Genomic DNA, 16,017 nt, shown 5'->3' on the forward strand with positions numbered 1-16,017 from the left:
AGTTAAATTCCCTCCTTTCTGTTTACCTCATTATATATATAAAAAAATGCCATACATGAAAGTGGAAGACTAGCAAAGTAAGAGTTTCATTGGACAGTGTAACTGCATGTTGAGTGGGCATTGCCAACTCTCGAACCATGAACCAGTCACCCTTTAAAACCTTAATCACTTACAAATTTAGGAGCCCAAGACTTTACATGTTTATATTCATGTTTTACAGATTTTGCTTTAAAAAACAGAATTCATATTAAACAATTTCAGAATTTTTGGGATGTTTAATCATCAAGTTTGAGTTAATTTTCTTGGGTTTTCCCCCTCAACATTTCGGCCTCACCGACACCACAGCAGGTAAGATTTAGGTACACACCCATGGCCCCCCATTCAAAATATAAGCCATTTCTGCCGGTCAACCTCCATGTGGACTGCCCATACAACAGACACTCCCTAAAAAGCAAAAACCTCCCATGTGAGTTCTGGATCAGGGAATACCATCATTTGCAGGAAGGCAATTGTCTGCACATACTGCCCAAACAGTGGAGCTGCCAGCTTGAAGACCATCTCTGAGTCACTAGCCAGAAATGCCCTGTCCTGGTCCTGAGAGAACCAGTTCAAAAACATTGAGACCTCAAATCTTTTATCAGCATCAGATGTTGAATCAGGGTTTGAACACAACTCTGCAGGTCTGTGCATCACCACAACCCAGGGCTGAGCACCTCCGGAATGGGACGGCATCCAAGGCTCTGCTTCATCTGAAGTCAGTGAGTTTAGAGACCATGTAAACTTCAGTTGGATCAAAGTGAAACCAAGACTATTTTTCAGCAGGAAGGCAGCTTTATTTTATTTTCTTAAAGGAATCAAAAGTTTAGAAACATTAAACATCAAGCATCAATCAAAAGTTCCCAATCCCAAACCTGGGGACCCCACACTACATTGTTTTTGCTTTCCTTCTCATCCAATCAGGCTGGAGATATACTTGCTGTGAACTTTAGACAACATAAATCCAGAAGCCAGACGCCTTCATGGTCAGTGTTCTGACCAGCAAGTATACCCCTAGCCTTAAACCGGTCCTCCGCAACCTCCACTGAGGGGCTAGAGGCCTGGCTCAGGATATGGAGCCCCAGGACAGAGTTTGGGAAGACCCAAATGCATGCTTTCCAGGAATTCCCCTCATCTTCAAACCTGCAGCACATACTTAACCAGGATTCCAGGCCAGCCCATGAAGCGTCCGTCCACCTGCAGAGAGAGATCCTTTTAATACCCTTCACTCAAACGCAAGATATCTAGCAATACATACAGATCAAGCCTCAGACTGGAGTTAATAATCAACAGCTGCAGTGCAGCTCTCATAGAAGGTGTCAGAAAAATAAATGCTAGGAGTCTTCAGTGGCTTGCTCATTAGAACTGGCTGGTTATCCAAATCAATTACTGTCTCCTTAAAGCTACATGGAGGTTATAGGCCAACTGACCACCAGTGTGCTTCACCTACATCAACTGTATAACCAAGGTAAACACCTCCAGGCCTTATAACTGAAGTTAAAGGTTTGCAGAGTGCCTGGTTAGGAGCTTTTGGTCATTTTGACTTCAGACAGCAGTCTAGAACATGCTAGATTAGGTGGTTCACCAATGAAGTGAATCAAAGCCAGCTATAAAGGACACTTGCAGTGCATTTAGGGCCAGTATTGACCGAAAGGGTCAAGCTAAGAGTCAGGGAGGGGTTAGAGTGTAACTGCCTGTTATTGGGCATGCCAACTCTTGAACCAATCACCCATCAAACACATTTTACATATTTATATCAACAGTTTTATGGATGTTGCTTTAAAATACAACAGAAGTCACATTAAACCATTTCAGAATTATTTAAGTTTAACAGAAATAACACCCTCTTCAATAAATTCAACCCATTTTAAGGGTTATAGTTTGGGTACCACGAGTAGCAAGTCTGCAAGCTTGATTCTGATCAGCTGCATCAGAAAGAAACCCTGGTAGGCTGAAAAGGCCCATTTCAGGCTTGTGCTGATTTTAAACTGGTGGTTCAGTATAGCTTCCATATATAGACCAATCAGAGAAGAGTACAAGTATAGAGATCACCAGCAGCATGCCAAGCCCACATCCTGGAGACCTACCTAGGCTCCAAACAAAACCTACCCCCAATCCCTCAATGACCCCAACAGGCCATGTGTGCATTAGGTATAGGCTAGAAAAATGGATCTCCAGGAAGAGGGCTGCCATGAAACTGACCCCCCACCCCCCAGAAATACATCACAACAACAAGAACCTCACCTTCGACTGGACAATGCAGTCCATCAGGAGCCTCCAATACACCTGTGAACACAAACCACACCACCACACAGTCAGCTGCAGTGCTTCTCCAATCACAGCTCTACACTTATACTTAAACGAATAAGGGGGCTTCAGATGGGCCATAGAAGGGGAATGGCTGCACTGGCCTGAGTCTATGCATCAGGGAGAGAGTTTATCATCAGACCCTTTATCCAAGGACCAGACAAACTAGTTCTCATCACTGCATCTCACAGGCCTGCAGAGGCTTCCCCCAGTACTACTGTGACTACACTGGACACATGATCTTTGAGGGTGATCAAATCATGCCCTTATTAAAACTCCTATTAAAATAGGAACCTATGCTCCCATATAATCTAGTAAAGCATAACATTAAGGGGCATAATTTAGCCATTACTGGCAAATGGGACTGCAATATTGGCTTAGATTTTTCTGATTGACACTTTACTGCATGTTAATGTATAAATAGTTTACTATACAGGTTGATTTAGCTTCAACTTCCAGATTATTAAAGTGCTCTGCACAGATATGCATAAGAAAAGCCAGGTATCAGCATTACTCCACTATTCCCATAAGGTCCCAAGTCATTTCTGCACTTTTCACCCATTTAAAAGGACAGTTTTTGGCAATTATGTATTAATCTATAGCAAATTAGATAACATTAATTAGGTGAGCAGGTTACACAATATTCACAATATCCAGAGCATGCAAGTTACCATCACCACCCCTTATTTATTTTACACCCATACACTACAAGTCCTCACGGCCCATTCAGAACCACATCCCCTCACTCACCTCACGCACCGCCCGCCAGCTAAATCGTCTGCCATCAGCAAGGCCGCACCTGCATAAATAAAGCAAATATAAGCTCACAACCTAAATATTACACATACAGTAACCAGCATCGCCCAAACTACAGGGGCACAACATGCCTCCCGAACCTCAGACTGAAATTCATAATCAGGCACTGCCGCGCAGCGCTCATACGAGGTGTCAGAAAAATAAAAGAAGAGTCATCAGCGGTTCTGAAGAGAGTCATGAGGCAGGGAACCAGGCTGGGAAGCTCACCTTCACTTGTAGAGGCCCTCATGCAGCAGGTAGATACAGGGAGCCAAGGCCATGTGGGCACCAAGGCCTAGAGCTAGGAGTCAGCCAGAGCCACGTGGTCCTACCCTGCTACATAAAGAAGGGGGGGTCAGACAAGCCTGAAAAGCAGGAGGGTGGAAGCATGCTGGAGGAGAACTGGTTAAACTGAGAGATTAAGATTAAGATTAGAAACTAAATAATGAGCCTGGCCTGAAGATGAGCAATATTAGCAAATTACACCCCCCCCCCCCCCCCAAAAAAAAAAAAAAAAGTCATGCACCCATTTTTAAAATATCACTATTAATAATTTAATAATTAATAAATCTGGTGAAATCAGAAATAGCCAGTTTAGCAGACTTACAGGGCCAGGAGGAGGAGCTGGAGCTCCATGCTGACCGATCCCCGGGGTGCAGCGCTCTCGGCCGCGGACACATGCTGACCACGCCGCTTCGAAGAGACGGGAAATCCGCCTGCACGTGTTTTTATAGCCCTCCTTCTTCGCGGCGCCCACCACCGACCCCCATCTGCTCGCTGTCGCCCCCTGCAGGGTGGGAGTGAGGGGCTGCGGCGCTGTGGAAGCGAACGACGCTCATCAATTTATTTAAAATATTATTAAAAAAATAAAATCACATCAACAAAAACATCTAACGTTGAAATGTTTTTAAAACAGAAATAATACATAGAAAAATAAATAAATAATAATAATAAATGAAAAAGAAATAAAAATAGATATTTAAAGTAATCCACCTTTCAGGGACGCATGAAATGATAGATGGTATTTAATTATCAAATTGATTAAAAAGCAATCCATCAAATAATAAATGTATTTGTGTCAGTCGTGGGTCCTCAAAGTTTAACAGTTATTTAAATTATTATTATTATTATTATTATTATTATTATTATTATTATTATTATTATTATTATCATTACAGCCTAAACTAAAATGTTAAACTGTCCAGCTTGTCAAAACTTTTAGGATACTAAAATAGCCCTTTTCCATTTCTTCAGTGCTGGTGTTCGACGATAATACATAGCGCCCTCTAGTGGCCTGCCTGTGGTATTGAGTGTAAAGTGGGGTAAATCCCACAGCAGCCTTCCCAGTTTCATGCCTAGAGCTGTGACAACAAGTGGAGAAAAGGAAGGGTAGACATGAGAACATGAGCATGCTATGTAGCATATATATATACATACATATATATATATATATATATATATATATATATATATATATATATATATATACATGCAGTGGCATGCAAAAGTTTGGTAAAAAAAAAAATGAGCTGAAGAAATGATTTCCAAAAGCATTAAAAATGAAAGATGAAACATTTCTTTAATATTTTTATATTTTCATCTTTTACAGTTTCAAATCACACAAAAAAACATGGAAAAGGGCCTCTTACTTAGAGGTATATTTAAATTTCTTAGCCTATTTTTGGGTAAATAGCAAAGCTAAATGCCTTAAATGGAAATGGAAAATGGCTAATTTAATGCCAAACTTGCAGCAGTTTCACAATGGAGCTCTGTATATTTTATTACACAGCTTGAACAGCGATTTTTTCATTGGACCAGTCAATTTCACCAAGCATGTCTTCTTATTAAACTAAACTGAACTAATAACGCACACACACACACAGCAGTTGTACTGTTGATGTCTTTTATTGAGCACATTGAGCAAACATCCACGGTGCAGGCTAGAAAAAGTAAGTGAACCTGAAGCTGCAGTTAAGATGGCACGGATAGAAGTGTGGGTTTCGCAGGTACTATGCCCATTAACTAAAAGCGTAGGATGTCTGCTTACTGACCAATCTGATCTTCTCAAGAAAGTCTGATCAGTGCGAACAATGCCTCAATGTAAAGAACTTTCAGAAGACCTTAGAAGACTTCATGCTTCGTCTTGATAGTGAAACCACTAGTGACAATGCTATTAGTTCACATCACTGTGTAATTACTGACCCTTTTGCATAAATGACCCCTTGCTCAGTCTTCTACTGCCTAATGTTGATACTGTACCTTTAGGAACTAAACATACATGTGGGGGCGCTGTTCTTTGTGAAGCTGCCCAGTTGAAAAAAAAAAAAAAACAGCTGAAGACCAGCTTCTGGTCATCCAGGAAAACATAAGCTAGCTGGTTAACCAGCTGTTAACCAGTATAGTGTACTGTGCATTTGATGTAAGACTTGCTTGGCCATGATTGGTCTGGTTGGTTGGTCAGCTTGGTCATGCTGGTCATCCAGCTTAGTCATGTCAGTAATAGGGTATGTGGTCTACCAGCATGATTAACCTGACCAATCTCAACCAGAAACATACCCTATGCTGGTCAACCAGCTTAACTAGCCAGGCTATTTTGTTTTAGCAGGGTGCCTCACGTTTTTTACTTTCTTTTGAAAAATGGCCTTCATGTGCTTAAGCTTACTTTACATGGACATTAACACTCTTTAAGTGATCATTTGCCCTTGTTCTGCACGTTCTAGCTGTGCCATGTTAGTCATGCTAAAGGCTAAATGCAAACGAAAATACTTTATATAAGCTTTGCCAAATATTTGCCCCCCTGAAGATTACAACGTTCAATTTTCTCCAAATGATGTTCAATCGTCTCCTTATTCTTCTAAGCCACTGTTGCCACGTAATCTCTGGCAGATTTTACAATGTGCAACAATGCCATCAGAATCAGAACATCTTTGTTGTTGTCGATCTCGATCTCCTTGTGATAGTTGCACACAGGGAAGACGCATTTCAAGGGCGGGCCGACTTTGTAGCTGCAGTGCTGCATCTAAACAGAGAAAACGTGAGCTGAAACAGTATACAGCCCATAAGAGCGCCATGTGTATGGAGGTGAACATACGTGAGCGTAGAACTGACCTTCTCGTGGATTTTCCTGCTCCTGTAGATCTGCGTTAGATCGTTCTTAACCAGCGGACAGACTTCATCTACCTTCGTCATGATTACCACATGAGGGATGCCTGATATGCACAGATGTTCTATTTTAATGTTAAATAAACATTTTAGCATGAATAATAATAAAAAATAAACAAGGATCTGGAAATGCACCATCTGAAGGTTCTTGATAAAAGACACTATAAACCATTCATAAACCACATATGAAGCCCAACAAGAACGTGCCACCAGAACGTGGTTGAATTCGGAGACTTTGGTTGATGGACGTGACAAACCATGAACCTCAAACACTGCTGTTCCTCCTTCAAAAGAACGTCCAGCAGAACCGAAACAGAGCCGGAGAACAGGCCGAATCCAAAACCCCAAAACTATTACATCACAGTTTTGACTCTGGCTCGCTTCCCTGGGTTTGGCTTTCCTGAGTTTTTGTTCCGGTAAAAGGAACAGCAGTGTTTGAGGTTCACTTCCATCTACTGAACTCTCAGTAAACAACCATACCAAGGCAATGCATTTTCCCTTTTCTAGGCTACCTTAAAAAGTGCGAGGACAAGTGATGTCACATTAAAGAATTCCAGAATCATTTAGAAAACAAATCTAGGTGATCAGTCAAATGATCAGTCAAATTCTGATCTTCTAGATCAGGGCTGCTCAATCCTGGTCCTGGAAATCTACCACCCTGAAGAGTTTAGCTTCAACACAGCTCTGACTGTAATGTTCAGCTGCTCCTGAAGGCCTTCATTACCTGGATCAGGTGTGTTAGATTGGGGGTGGAGCTAAACTCTGCAGGGTGGTAGATCTCCAGGGCCAGGATTGAGCAGCCCTGTTCCAGATCTTTCAGCCTTCTTGTAATGCAGTATCTCTTTCCATCTCAAAAATCTTGTGTATTTGATTTTTCAGATTTTTGGTTGGAATCCAGCAGTTCTTTACATTGTGTTAAAATGTCTTGATGAATGGACCAATAGAAACGCTTCAAAATGACTTCATTTGAAATATACGTTTTTTTCTTTCTGTTATAAAGTTGCCATTTTGGAGATTTTGGAACTTAGAAATGAAACGCTTTGGTGTGACAGATACGATATATTGAATATTTGCCAATTAAATATTGAACCGGTCATAATGTGGTTTACCTTGGAATTTTTTTTCAGAATAATTAACAAAATTAGGATAAAAAATAAACATTTAACATAAACATAATGGAACCCTGGAACTCACCTAGACTGCTGGCTTTGCTCCTAACCTCACCGATCTTATCGATAATACCCGTATCCATTCGGGAGATGGCACTTGCAGGCACAACACTCACCAGACAGTGAACTTTGTCCTGTAGACTGGGTTCTCTTATGAAGAATGGGTCATCATTACAGATAGGGGAAACAGGATTGAACTTAAGAGACAAGAGAGGGAAATAGGGTGAGGCCAATGGTCTCCAAAGCATTTTCAGGAGAAGGAAGATGTCTGAACCCCCTTCTTGAACTCCAACCCAAGGTTCTCAGAGTGACCTTTCTTTAACAGTATCTCCCACTTCTTCGATTCTGATGGCATGTTCCCAACTAGCAAAGTTTAAGTACATCCTTGTATTTTAAACATTTGAGTTTTAGGAAAGCTAAAGTACTATGGTTACTACCATATGCTTCACATTGTGCGCTCTACCTGCTCTAAAAAAAATGTAGCAGTAATGAGAATTACCTTGTAGCCTTCCCTTATGTGGCCCATCATTGCTTTAACAACGTCGTCAGAATGCATTCCCTCTTCAGTCATTTCTTCCAGGCCCATAACATCGTTCAAGGCGAATGGCAGGGCCTCAGAATTCCTGTTGGTAATATTGTAGGATTTGTACTGTGGACAGATATCCAAGGGTGAGTAACTCTTATAAATTATAGACAGCCCTGTGTAAAAGAGTAGTTTGGCAGTTAAATAAACTTATGGCCAGCCTAAGTGTATTCTTTTGGTGTCTATCAGGGGCGGATCACAATATCACAATAACCATACGTCCCCTGACTTCCCTTGACTCTTCTGTGTGATAAAGTAAACCCTCATCATACACACACTATATGTATATATGTATATACACACACACACACTCACCGGCTGCTAGATGTTATTAGTTACACTTGTTTCTAAACTCATTATCCATTTTTTCAGCTCCACTGATCATATAGGACAAACAGAAGGATTGCAATCAGTAATTATAGAACTACAAAGTTCTTCTATATTATAAGCAGAGCTGAAAAAATGGACAAGGAGGCGTGCCTAGAGTTTTCTTACAAAAATGCTTGACCAGTGGTATATTCGTATTCAAGTATCTCCACAGCAGGCTTCACAATTCGTTTTTTTTTTATATTTGTATATAGAAATATTCCCATTTACACGAAAACCATTTCTAATACAGATTAATACAGGATGTATAAACAGAATGATGATTTACATTTAGGCAATGATTTTTGTCATTTAAATGTTACACAAAGTTATTGGGTTACGCAATTATCATGTTACATTATCGTTAGCTATATTTTGTAACGTTTATTACGATGCAGTAGCTATGTGTTCAACTAACGTTAACCAGAGCTGTATACCAGGGTTCTGCCATTAGCCAGTGTTCCAGTGAGCGCAAGCTAATGTTTAATTATGCTAAACATGTCAATCACTCACTCCTGACTCATCTGACAGGTGAGGGCTGTGGTTGCATAGCCATAGTTAGCTACCTTAGCTAGCTACCTAACTTGAACCAGCTCTGTTTCAGCTACCAATAGCTACATCCAACCTTGCTGATCACTGAAGTAAACTGGGATCAATAAAGTATTTCTGATTTCTGAATGCCTGACAACATCACTCTCTCACCGACCACTAGATGGCAAAAATGTCCCAAAACGTTTGGGGCAATTATTTTGCCAGCCCAGTCAGAGTCAGCGAGGACCAATCATCCAGTGCTTGACCCCCATAAGCTACCCCATCCTATGCTACTTGTGGTCAGAGAGATGTGAGCCACACAGGCCCATCTGAAGTTCGCTATCACCTCCTTTGTGTTGATGACATTGAGAGACACGTTTGTCCTTGCACCAGACCACAAGTCCTCTCACTTCTTCTCTAGGAAGGCTCGTTTAGCATTTAGCATTTCTCAATGTTGGCTGGTGAGGAATCCCAGAACTGCTGGGGCAGCAACAGTACTGATGTGTGACTGCTGTCTGTACTTGATGGCGATGGTCAAAAGCTGATCTGCACCAAGAACCCGTCCAGCTTCAAGTACAGCTCGGCTTGACCCGCCATCCTTTAAGATCCACGGAAGACGAGCGTCCAGGCTTTTTCTGTCCTGCACCGAAGTGGTGGAACGAGTTTCCCCTGGGAGTCCAACACTCGCTGTCTTCAAACCCAGACTGAAGACCCTCATCTTCTGAGAGTACTCAGGTGAAGAGAAGAGTACTATGGTCTCCATATTGACTTGTGTTTAGTAGAGTCTAAGATTAGAGGATCTTAAAATTTTAGTCTATTTAAAGCTGAGGTTATTCTTGAGTAAATAGTAAAGCACATTTGGATACGAGCATCTGCTAAATGCCGTAAATGTAAATGTCATGTCTGGAAGTCAGGAGGACTTACACTACACCTCCATCTACAGAAAAACTTAAATAAGACCATTCCAATATATACACATACACACACACACACACACATGCATACTTACAATTTTTGTGAAGCTTTTTTTGGCATATGACTGTTCGTATGCCATGTTTTTCAATTCCCCATGCAAGCTGCTTTGCACCGAGTTTATGAAGCAGGATTTCCCTGCTCCTACCGGTCCATGTAGCAGGATTCTGAGATGCTGGAGCTGTGGATGGTTCAGCCGAATGGCTCGTAACTCAGTTTCCAGTTGCTGTTTTTTGCTGTTCAGGATGAAAAATGTAATTAATTTCTAATGTATTTATGGGTAACTTCATCAAAGAAATGTACCACTCTCGTTAAACCGCTGTGTGAATGTTCCTCCAAGTGCTAACAACAAGGAGCTGCTTAATAAATGCAGCATTCGCAGCACCATTGCTAATGTGGTGGTAGTCACAAGCCATGTTCATGAGGTCTTGTGTCCTTCCTATCCAAACATTAGTAAAAATGTGGTACATCTTAAGGCTCTGAGGGACTTAGGCTTGAGTCTTTTACCAGCCAGGGTCACAGGAAATGCTACAGGAAACCTAATAGAGGTCTTTATGAGTTTTGTATGCAATAAATCGCAGAAGTTTAGGTCCCAAACTGCCTATTGTTGAAATGCCATTGACCGTTCTATGCATTCTATGCTTCGTTAGCTTGTTTGCTATTCGCTAAGACTGATCATTTTCAGGAAACTCCAGAGCTTTAGAGACTCCGCAGTGGTTGGATAAACCTCAGCTATGAATTAAGGAATGATCCTAAACTCATCCAACACCACAAATGCTCTAAAACCCAATCAGTTACTGATTAAGAACCAAATGTACGATATTAACTGACCGAAACTGAATGATATACTTACGTCCAGTCCACATTTCTCCATGGTTTATCAAAGCCTATAAAATAAAGATCATGGGGTTACAGGTAGGTTCACTCAAGTTGTTCCATAGAGTTGGGTCCACATGTATTTAAACAGTGATTATTTAAAATGGATTATTATGGTGTGATTGATGTTTTTGAGGACCTTCAGCCGTATTTCATGGGATTTAATAAAAAATATATTTTATTAACTGTTTAGAGAACTATTTCATAAATAGTCCCTCCATTCTCACTGTGAAGCCCTCTCTTGTCAGTTTTGCAGCATTTGACGAAGCAGAAGTTAGTGCTCTACACACTTCAGAATCAGTCACATCATCCACAGCATTAATAAACACCAGTGACCCAGTTTCTATTAGCAGCCATACATGCCCAAGCAATAACACTGCCTCCATCATGTTTAACAGATGACGTGGTTCTTTTTCCATGTTTAAGTTAATCTTGATTTCATCTGTCCAAAGACTTATTTTTTAGAAAGGCAGGCTTTCCAAGATCTTATTTTTCTTGGATTGTACATTGTGACAGCGATACATCTACCTCCTCGTATTCATGTTTTTGACCCAATTAGGCAAAAATTCTCATTTACCTCATTAATTTATAATAAACTAGTGAGGGAACATTATTCACATTAAAATATTTGATCAATTGATTGTCCAATTACTTTTGAGCCTGTGAAAATGGAAAAATAATGCAGTAATTCCCAAACAGTTAAAGCAATATTGTTGTTAAAGCCCTTAAACTCAAGGCTGGACATCCTGCACTTTAATCATATCTTAATACTTAAAAAGGCGGCATTAGCATCATAATGGTGACAGTGTTATCACAGCGTAGCGTACAATTACTTTTGAGCCAGAGAAAATGGAGGGAAAAAATTAAAAATTAAACTATTAAAACACTTGGTTTCAATCTCTCATTAGCTACGACAATATAGGATGCCACACCTAGCCTGAGGTGCAACATCTTGTTGTTTCCCCCAGCAATCTAAAGTTTAAAGTTCATTCTCTGGTTTAGTCCTGTCCTGATATTTCTGGTAGTCCTGGTTTAAGTTTTTATGTTTTGGATTCTCAGATTTACCTTTTCTTATAAAACAAACCTGCAGGTGGGTCCTGGTATTGTGTGCATTAGCATTTTTCACATAAAAATAAGAAGGCTAGCATCAAATCAAATGTTTGATCAATTCATTGTCCAATTACTTTTGAGCCTGTAAAAATGTGGGAAAAAATGTGGGAATGTGAGAATTCCCAAAAAGCAACATTATTGTTAAACAGCTTGAACCTAAAGCTGGAAGTATACACTTTCAGTTTCATTTTTCATTGCATATCCATAGAGGTTGTGTACAGACGCAACATCGCAAAACCTGGTCTAACCTGGCGCAGGCTCTGGTTTGGACTTCTTTCCTCCCATTTTCGGCAGCTTTACTTGGTCACAAACCGACTTTGTACTGGAATCAAATTAGATGTTATTTATCAGGAACATCAAATCAATAGACATACCAACTAAGGCATTGCCTGGTGAAGCACAATTCTGGAAAAAAACAGGGCAAGCTGAAACATAGGTGTATTTTATTGCCGAAATCCTCAACATTTACTTGACGGAGAATGATCATAACACCAGAACCATAGTTCAGAAAGTCTAACTTTGCTCTGAAAACAAAAATAAACAGTACTGACCTTGCTGACGTCTGAGCTCAACTGTTATAGCAAATTCGAGGATATGCTTAGAGGTGCTTTCATTTTCACTTGTCTTTCTTCTTCCCTTATTTTTCTGCTCCTCCCTCATACAAGCTAATCTTTGTGATCTACACTACAGCATGAAATTAGTCATGCTAATGATCAGTGGAAATAGATTTCAATGGACTTTAAATGCGTGACTTTGACCGTGTTAAGTGTTCACAACTGTGGGCCTATTTAAACCCTTTAAAAAGCCTATGGGTGGGCCGAAGGTGTTAGTACAAACTTCTATGACCAGAGAATAGCCCCACCAGTTTCCACAGAAGTAGTCTTAGAGTTCTGTTTAAAGCGCAGAGAGCATCCTACAGACCAAGGAACACACCAGGCAGGTCCAAGATACTGTTGTGGAGAAGTTTAAAGCCGGATTTGGATACAAAAAGATTTCCCAAGCTTTAAACATCTCAAGGAGCACTGTGCAAGTGATCATATTGAAACGCAAGGAGTATCAGACCACTGCAAATCTACCAAGACCTGGCCGTCCCTCTAAACTTTCAGCTCAAACAAGGAGAAGACTGATCAGAGATGCAGTCAAGAGGCCCATGAATACTCTGGATGAACTGCAGAGATCTACAGCTGAGGTGGGAGACTCTGTTCATAGGACAACAATCAGTCGTACACTGCACAAATCTGGCCTTTGTGGAAGAGTGGCAAGAAGAAAGCCATTTCTCAAAGATATCCATAAAAAGTCTTGTTTGCCACAGGCCACCTGGGATACACACCAAACATGTGGAAGAAGGTGCTCTGGTCAGATGAAACCAGAAAAAAACCTTTTGGCCACAATGCAAAACTTTATGTTTGGCGTAAAAGCAACACAACTCGTTACCCTAAACACACCATCCCCACTGTCAAACATGGTGGTGGCAGCATCATGGGCCTTCCATTTGGGCCTGCTTTTCTTCAGCAGGGACAGGGAAGATGGTTAAAATTGCTGGGAAGATGGATGAAAATTGCTGGGAAGATGGAGCCAAATACAGGACCATTCTGGAAAAAAACCTGTTGGAGTCTGCAAAAGACCTAAGACTGGAACGGAGATTTATCTTCCAATAAGACAAAGATCCAAAACATAAAGCAAAATCTACACTTGTTGTTGATTCTTCACAAAAAATTTCAACTTTATATCTTTATGTTTGAAGCCTGAAATGTGGCAAAAGGTTGAAAAGTTCAAGGGGGCAGAATACTTTTGCAAGGCACTGTATAACGTCGCTATCCAATAAAAAAACTGGTAATTTCGGTCAAAAATGGTCTTAGTACATGCCTTTTGAGTGCAAGTTGGTGTACAGTTTGTCACATTTTATGTACTGAACTCTCATTATTTAACAAAGCAAATGTTTTAGGGCCCCTGTAAGAGCCGTGAAACATCACAAGGAGTTTGGTTGGTCCCAGAGGTTGGATGGCCACAAATGCTAACAGGCACTGATATCCGGTTGCAGTCGGTTAAGTCACTCTGGAGAAAATGTCATAAATGTAAATATAAATGTAATAAATTATTTAATCAGTTAACAAATGTGTCCAAAAGGTTTCCATGGGCTGATCCCGTTGAAGAGCCTCACTTCCCCACAGAGGGAACCCTTCAGTGGATGGTTCTTTAAGGGCTTCAAAAAGAAGCATAGAAAACTAAAGAGCTGCACATCCTGACATCCTGCAGAAACAGAAAGAGAAAGTATACAAGAGACACGACGTTGGAGAACCTTGGTTTTTCAGACTGTACACAGAAAGTAAAAAAAAAGTAATTATGAGGCACTTATTAAGGAATACTTAATGGCTGTACAACCATAATATACCATGACCTTCACCTTCGATTTTCAATTTCTTTCTGATTCAACAATTTTTCAGAGGAGTGCAGCTAGGTTGCATAACAGAACTTCCTGTGTAAAAACAAAAACCACATTTTGGTTAATGACAGTTTGTGTCTGCATGTTCAGATAAGCATTGTGGTTGACTGCCATGTTGCTAGATTTGCCCAGTGTATTATTCTCTATTAGTGTTATTCTAATTTTATAGAGTAATGAGCCATCCACTGATAAAGACTCAGGATTAAAAGTCTAGTCTAGTCTAGTCACCCGTCTAACAATGAGTTGGTCCCCCTTTGTGCCACCATAACAGATCTGACCATTTAAGGCATGGACTCCACAAGACCTCTAAGGGTGCACTGTGGAATCTGGCACCAAGCCTTTAAAACTTTAGCAGCAGACCCTATCTTATCTAAAAATCATGTAATTGGGTAGGGCCTTCATTAATCCTAACATCAATGAACCTGAGCACTTTTGTAGGTACTGACCACTGAATGCTGGGAACACCCCACAAGACCTGCCTGATGTTTTGAAGATGTTCTGACCCAGCCATTATAGTTTGGTTCTTGTCTTGTTTCTACGCTTGTCCATTTGTCCTGCTTTTAACACCAACATTACCTTTGAGAACTCACTGCGTAATATGTAGATCCACCCCTTGACAGATGAAGCCACTGTAGATGATGATAATCAATGCATAATTGTATGAAATTATGTGCCATGTGCATTTATGGCATATAAAGGAGTACTTTACCCAGTCCGGGTAGTTGTTCTGTTGAAAGTGCTAAGTGTTCATTGCGGTTGGTCTCAAATTTAAAAGAAGTTCAACATCTTGAGTCCTAATTCCAAATCTTTTGCAAATGTGGTCTAACGGCATGCCTTTCCTTTAAGGACTTTAATGTGGTAATCTGTGTAAAAAGTGGGGGAAAAAATGGGAAGCACTTCACAGGAGGTTCCTCACCCTTCTGCTCATGTAACAGGTATGTCCGGCCTGTCCTGATAACAAACTGGACAAGCTTTAGGTAGACTTTAAAGCACTCAGGCATGTTAAATGCTTTAGATTTTAAATAAATTAACAAATTAAGCTTGATTACGATTAATTACTTATATACCATAGTAGTTTTGTGGAGTATTCAGTAAATATGAACTGGCGTAATCTAAGAAATATTTAGGTAACCCTTGATTTGGAGTCGTTTGGTGGTTTGTAGATGTTTAATAAACTCTATTAAACAGAGTATCAGTAACACATCAACAGCAGATCAGTGCAGTAGCAGCATCCTGAAGATGTTCTGTTGATGTTTTAGTAGATTTACTGTTTATATGTTACATCAAGAAGACTTAAGTAGGCTTACTTCCATTAATCAAAACCCTAATTCTAATTCTGGCCCTAATCCTAATCCTTAACCTCAACCCAAAATCTAATCCTAACTCTCATCCTGGCCCTAATCCTAACCTCAACCCTTATTATGGCCCTAATCCTAACTCTAACTGTAACCCAAAACCTAATCTTAACCTCAACAAAATATCTAATCCCAACCCCTTATCCTGGCCCTAATCCTAACCTCAACCTATAACCTAATCCTGGCCCTAATACTAACCTCAACCTATAACCTAATCCTGGCCCTAATCATATCTCTAACTTCAACCCAAAACCTAATCCTAACCCTCATCTTGGCTTTAAACATGACTTCGACCCAAAACCTAACCCTGGC

The 16,017-nt window shown here is 40.4% G+C and overlaps 1 protein-coding gene, 1 long non-coding RNA gene and 2 other non-coding genes across 4 annotated transcripts; all 4 read right to left on the minus strand.

Annotated features, from left to right (window-relative positions):
- Window positions 1-811: 811 nt before the first annotated feature.
- Window positions 812-3,833, minus strand: LOC140535855 (uncharacterized). The gene is made up of 5 exons (XR_011977554.1): window positions 3,746-3,833; window positions 3,367-3,474; window positions 3,094-3,142; window positions 2,281-2,322; window positions 812-1,233 (listed from the first exon to the last, which is right to left on the minus strand). It is a non-coding gene; the product is annotated as an uncharacterized lncRNA (long non-coding RNA).
- LOC140536310 (small nucleolar RNA SNORD60) lies at window positions 1,300-1,389 on the minus strand. The gene has a single exon (XR_011977604.1). It is a non-coding gene; the product is annotated as a small nucleolar RNA SNORD60 (small nucleolar RNA).
- On the minus strand, window positions 3,236-3,323 carry LOC140536309 (small nucleolar RNA SNORD60). The gene has a single exon (XR_011977603.1). It is a non-coding gene; the product is annotated as a small nucleolar RNA SNORD60 (small nucleolar RNA).
- A 1,191-nt stretch (window positions 3,834-5,024) lies between the features above and the next one.
- On the minus strand, window positions 5,025-12,484 carry LOC140535636 (interferon-induced protein 44-like). Its single transcript, XM_072657040.1, has 8 exons — window positions 12,459-12,484; window positions 12,156-12,229; window positions 10,775-10,808; window positions 9,959-10,157; window positions 7,969-8,118; window positions 7,495-7,666; window positions 6,247-6,347; window positions 5,025-6,157 (listed from the first exon to the last, which is right to left on the minus strand). The coding sequence occupies exons 2-8, from the start codon at window positions 12,190-12,192 to the stop codon at window positions 5,993-5,995; spliced, it is 858 nt and encodes a 285-aa protein (XP_072513141.1). The 5' UTR covers window positions 12,193-12,229; window positions 12,459-12,484; the 3' UTR covers window positions 5,025-5,992.
- Window positions 12,485-16,017: the final 3,533 nt, after the last annotated feature.

Source organism: Salminus brasiliensis, chromosome 15, assembly GCF_030463535.1.
Source record: "Salminus brasiliensis chromosome 15, fSalBra1.hap2, whole genome shotgun sequence".
NCBI classification, from domain to species: Eukaryota; Metazoa; Chordata; class Actinopteri; order Characiformes; family Bryconidae; genus Salminus; species Salminus brasiliensis.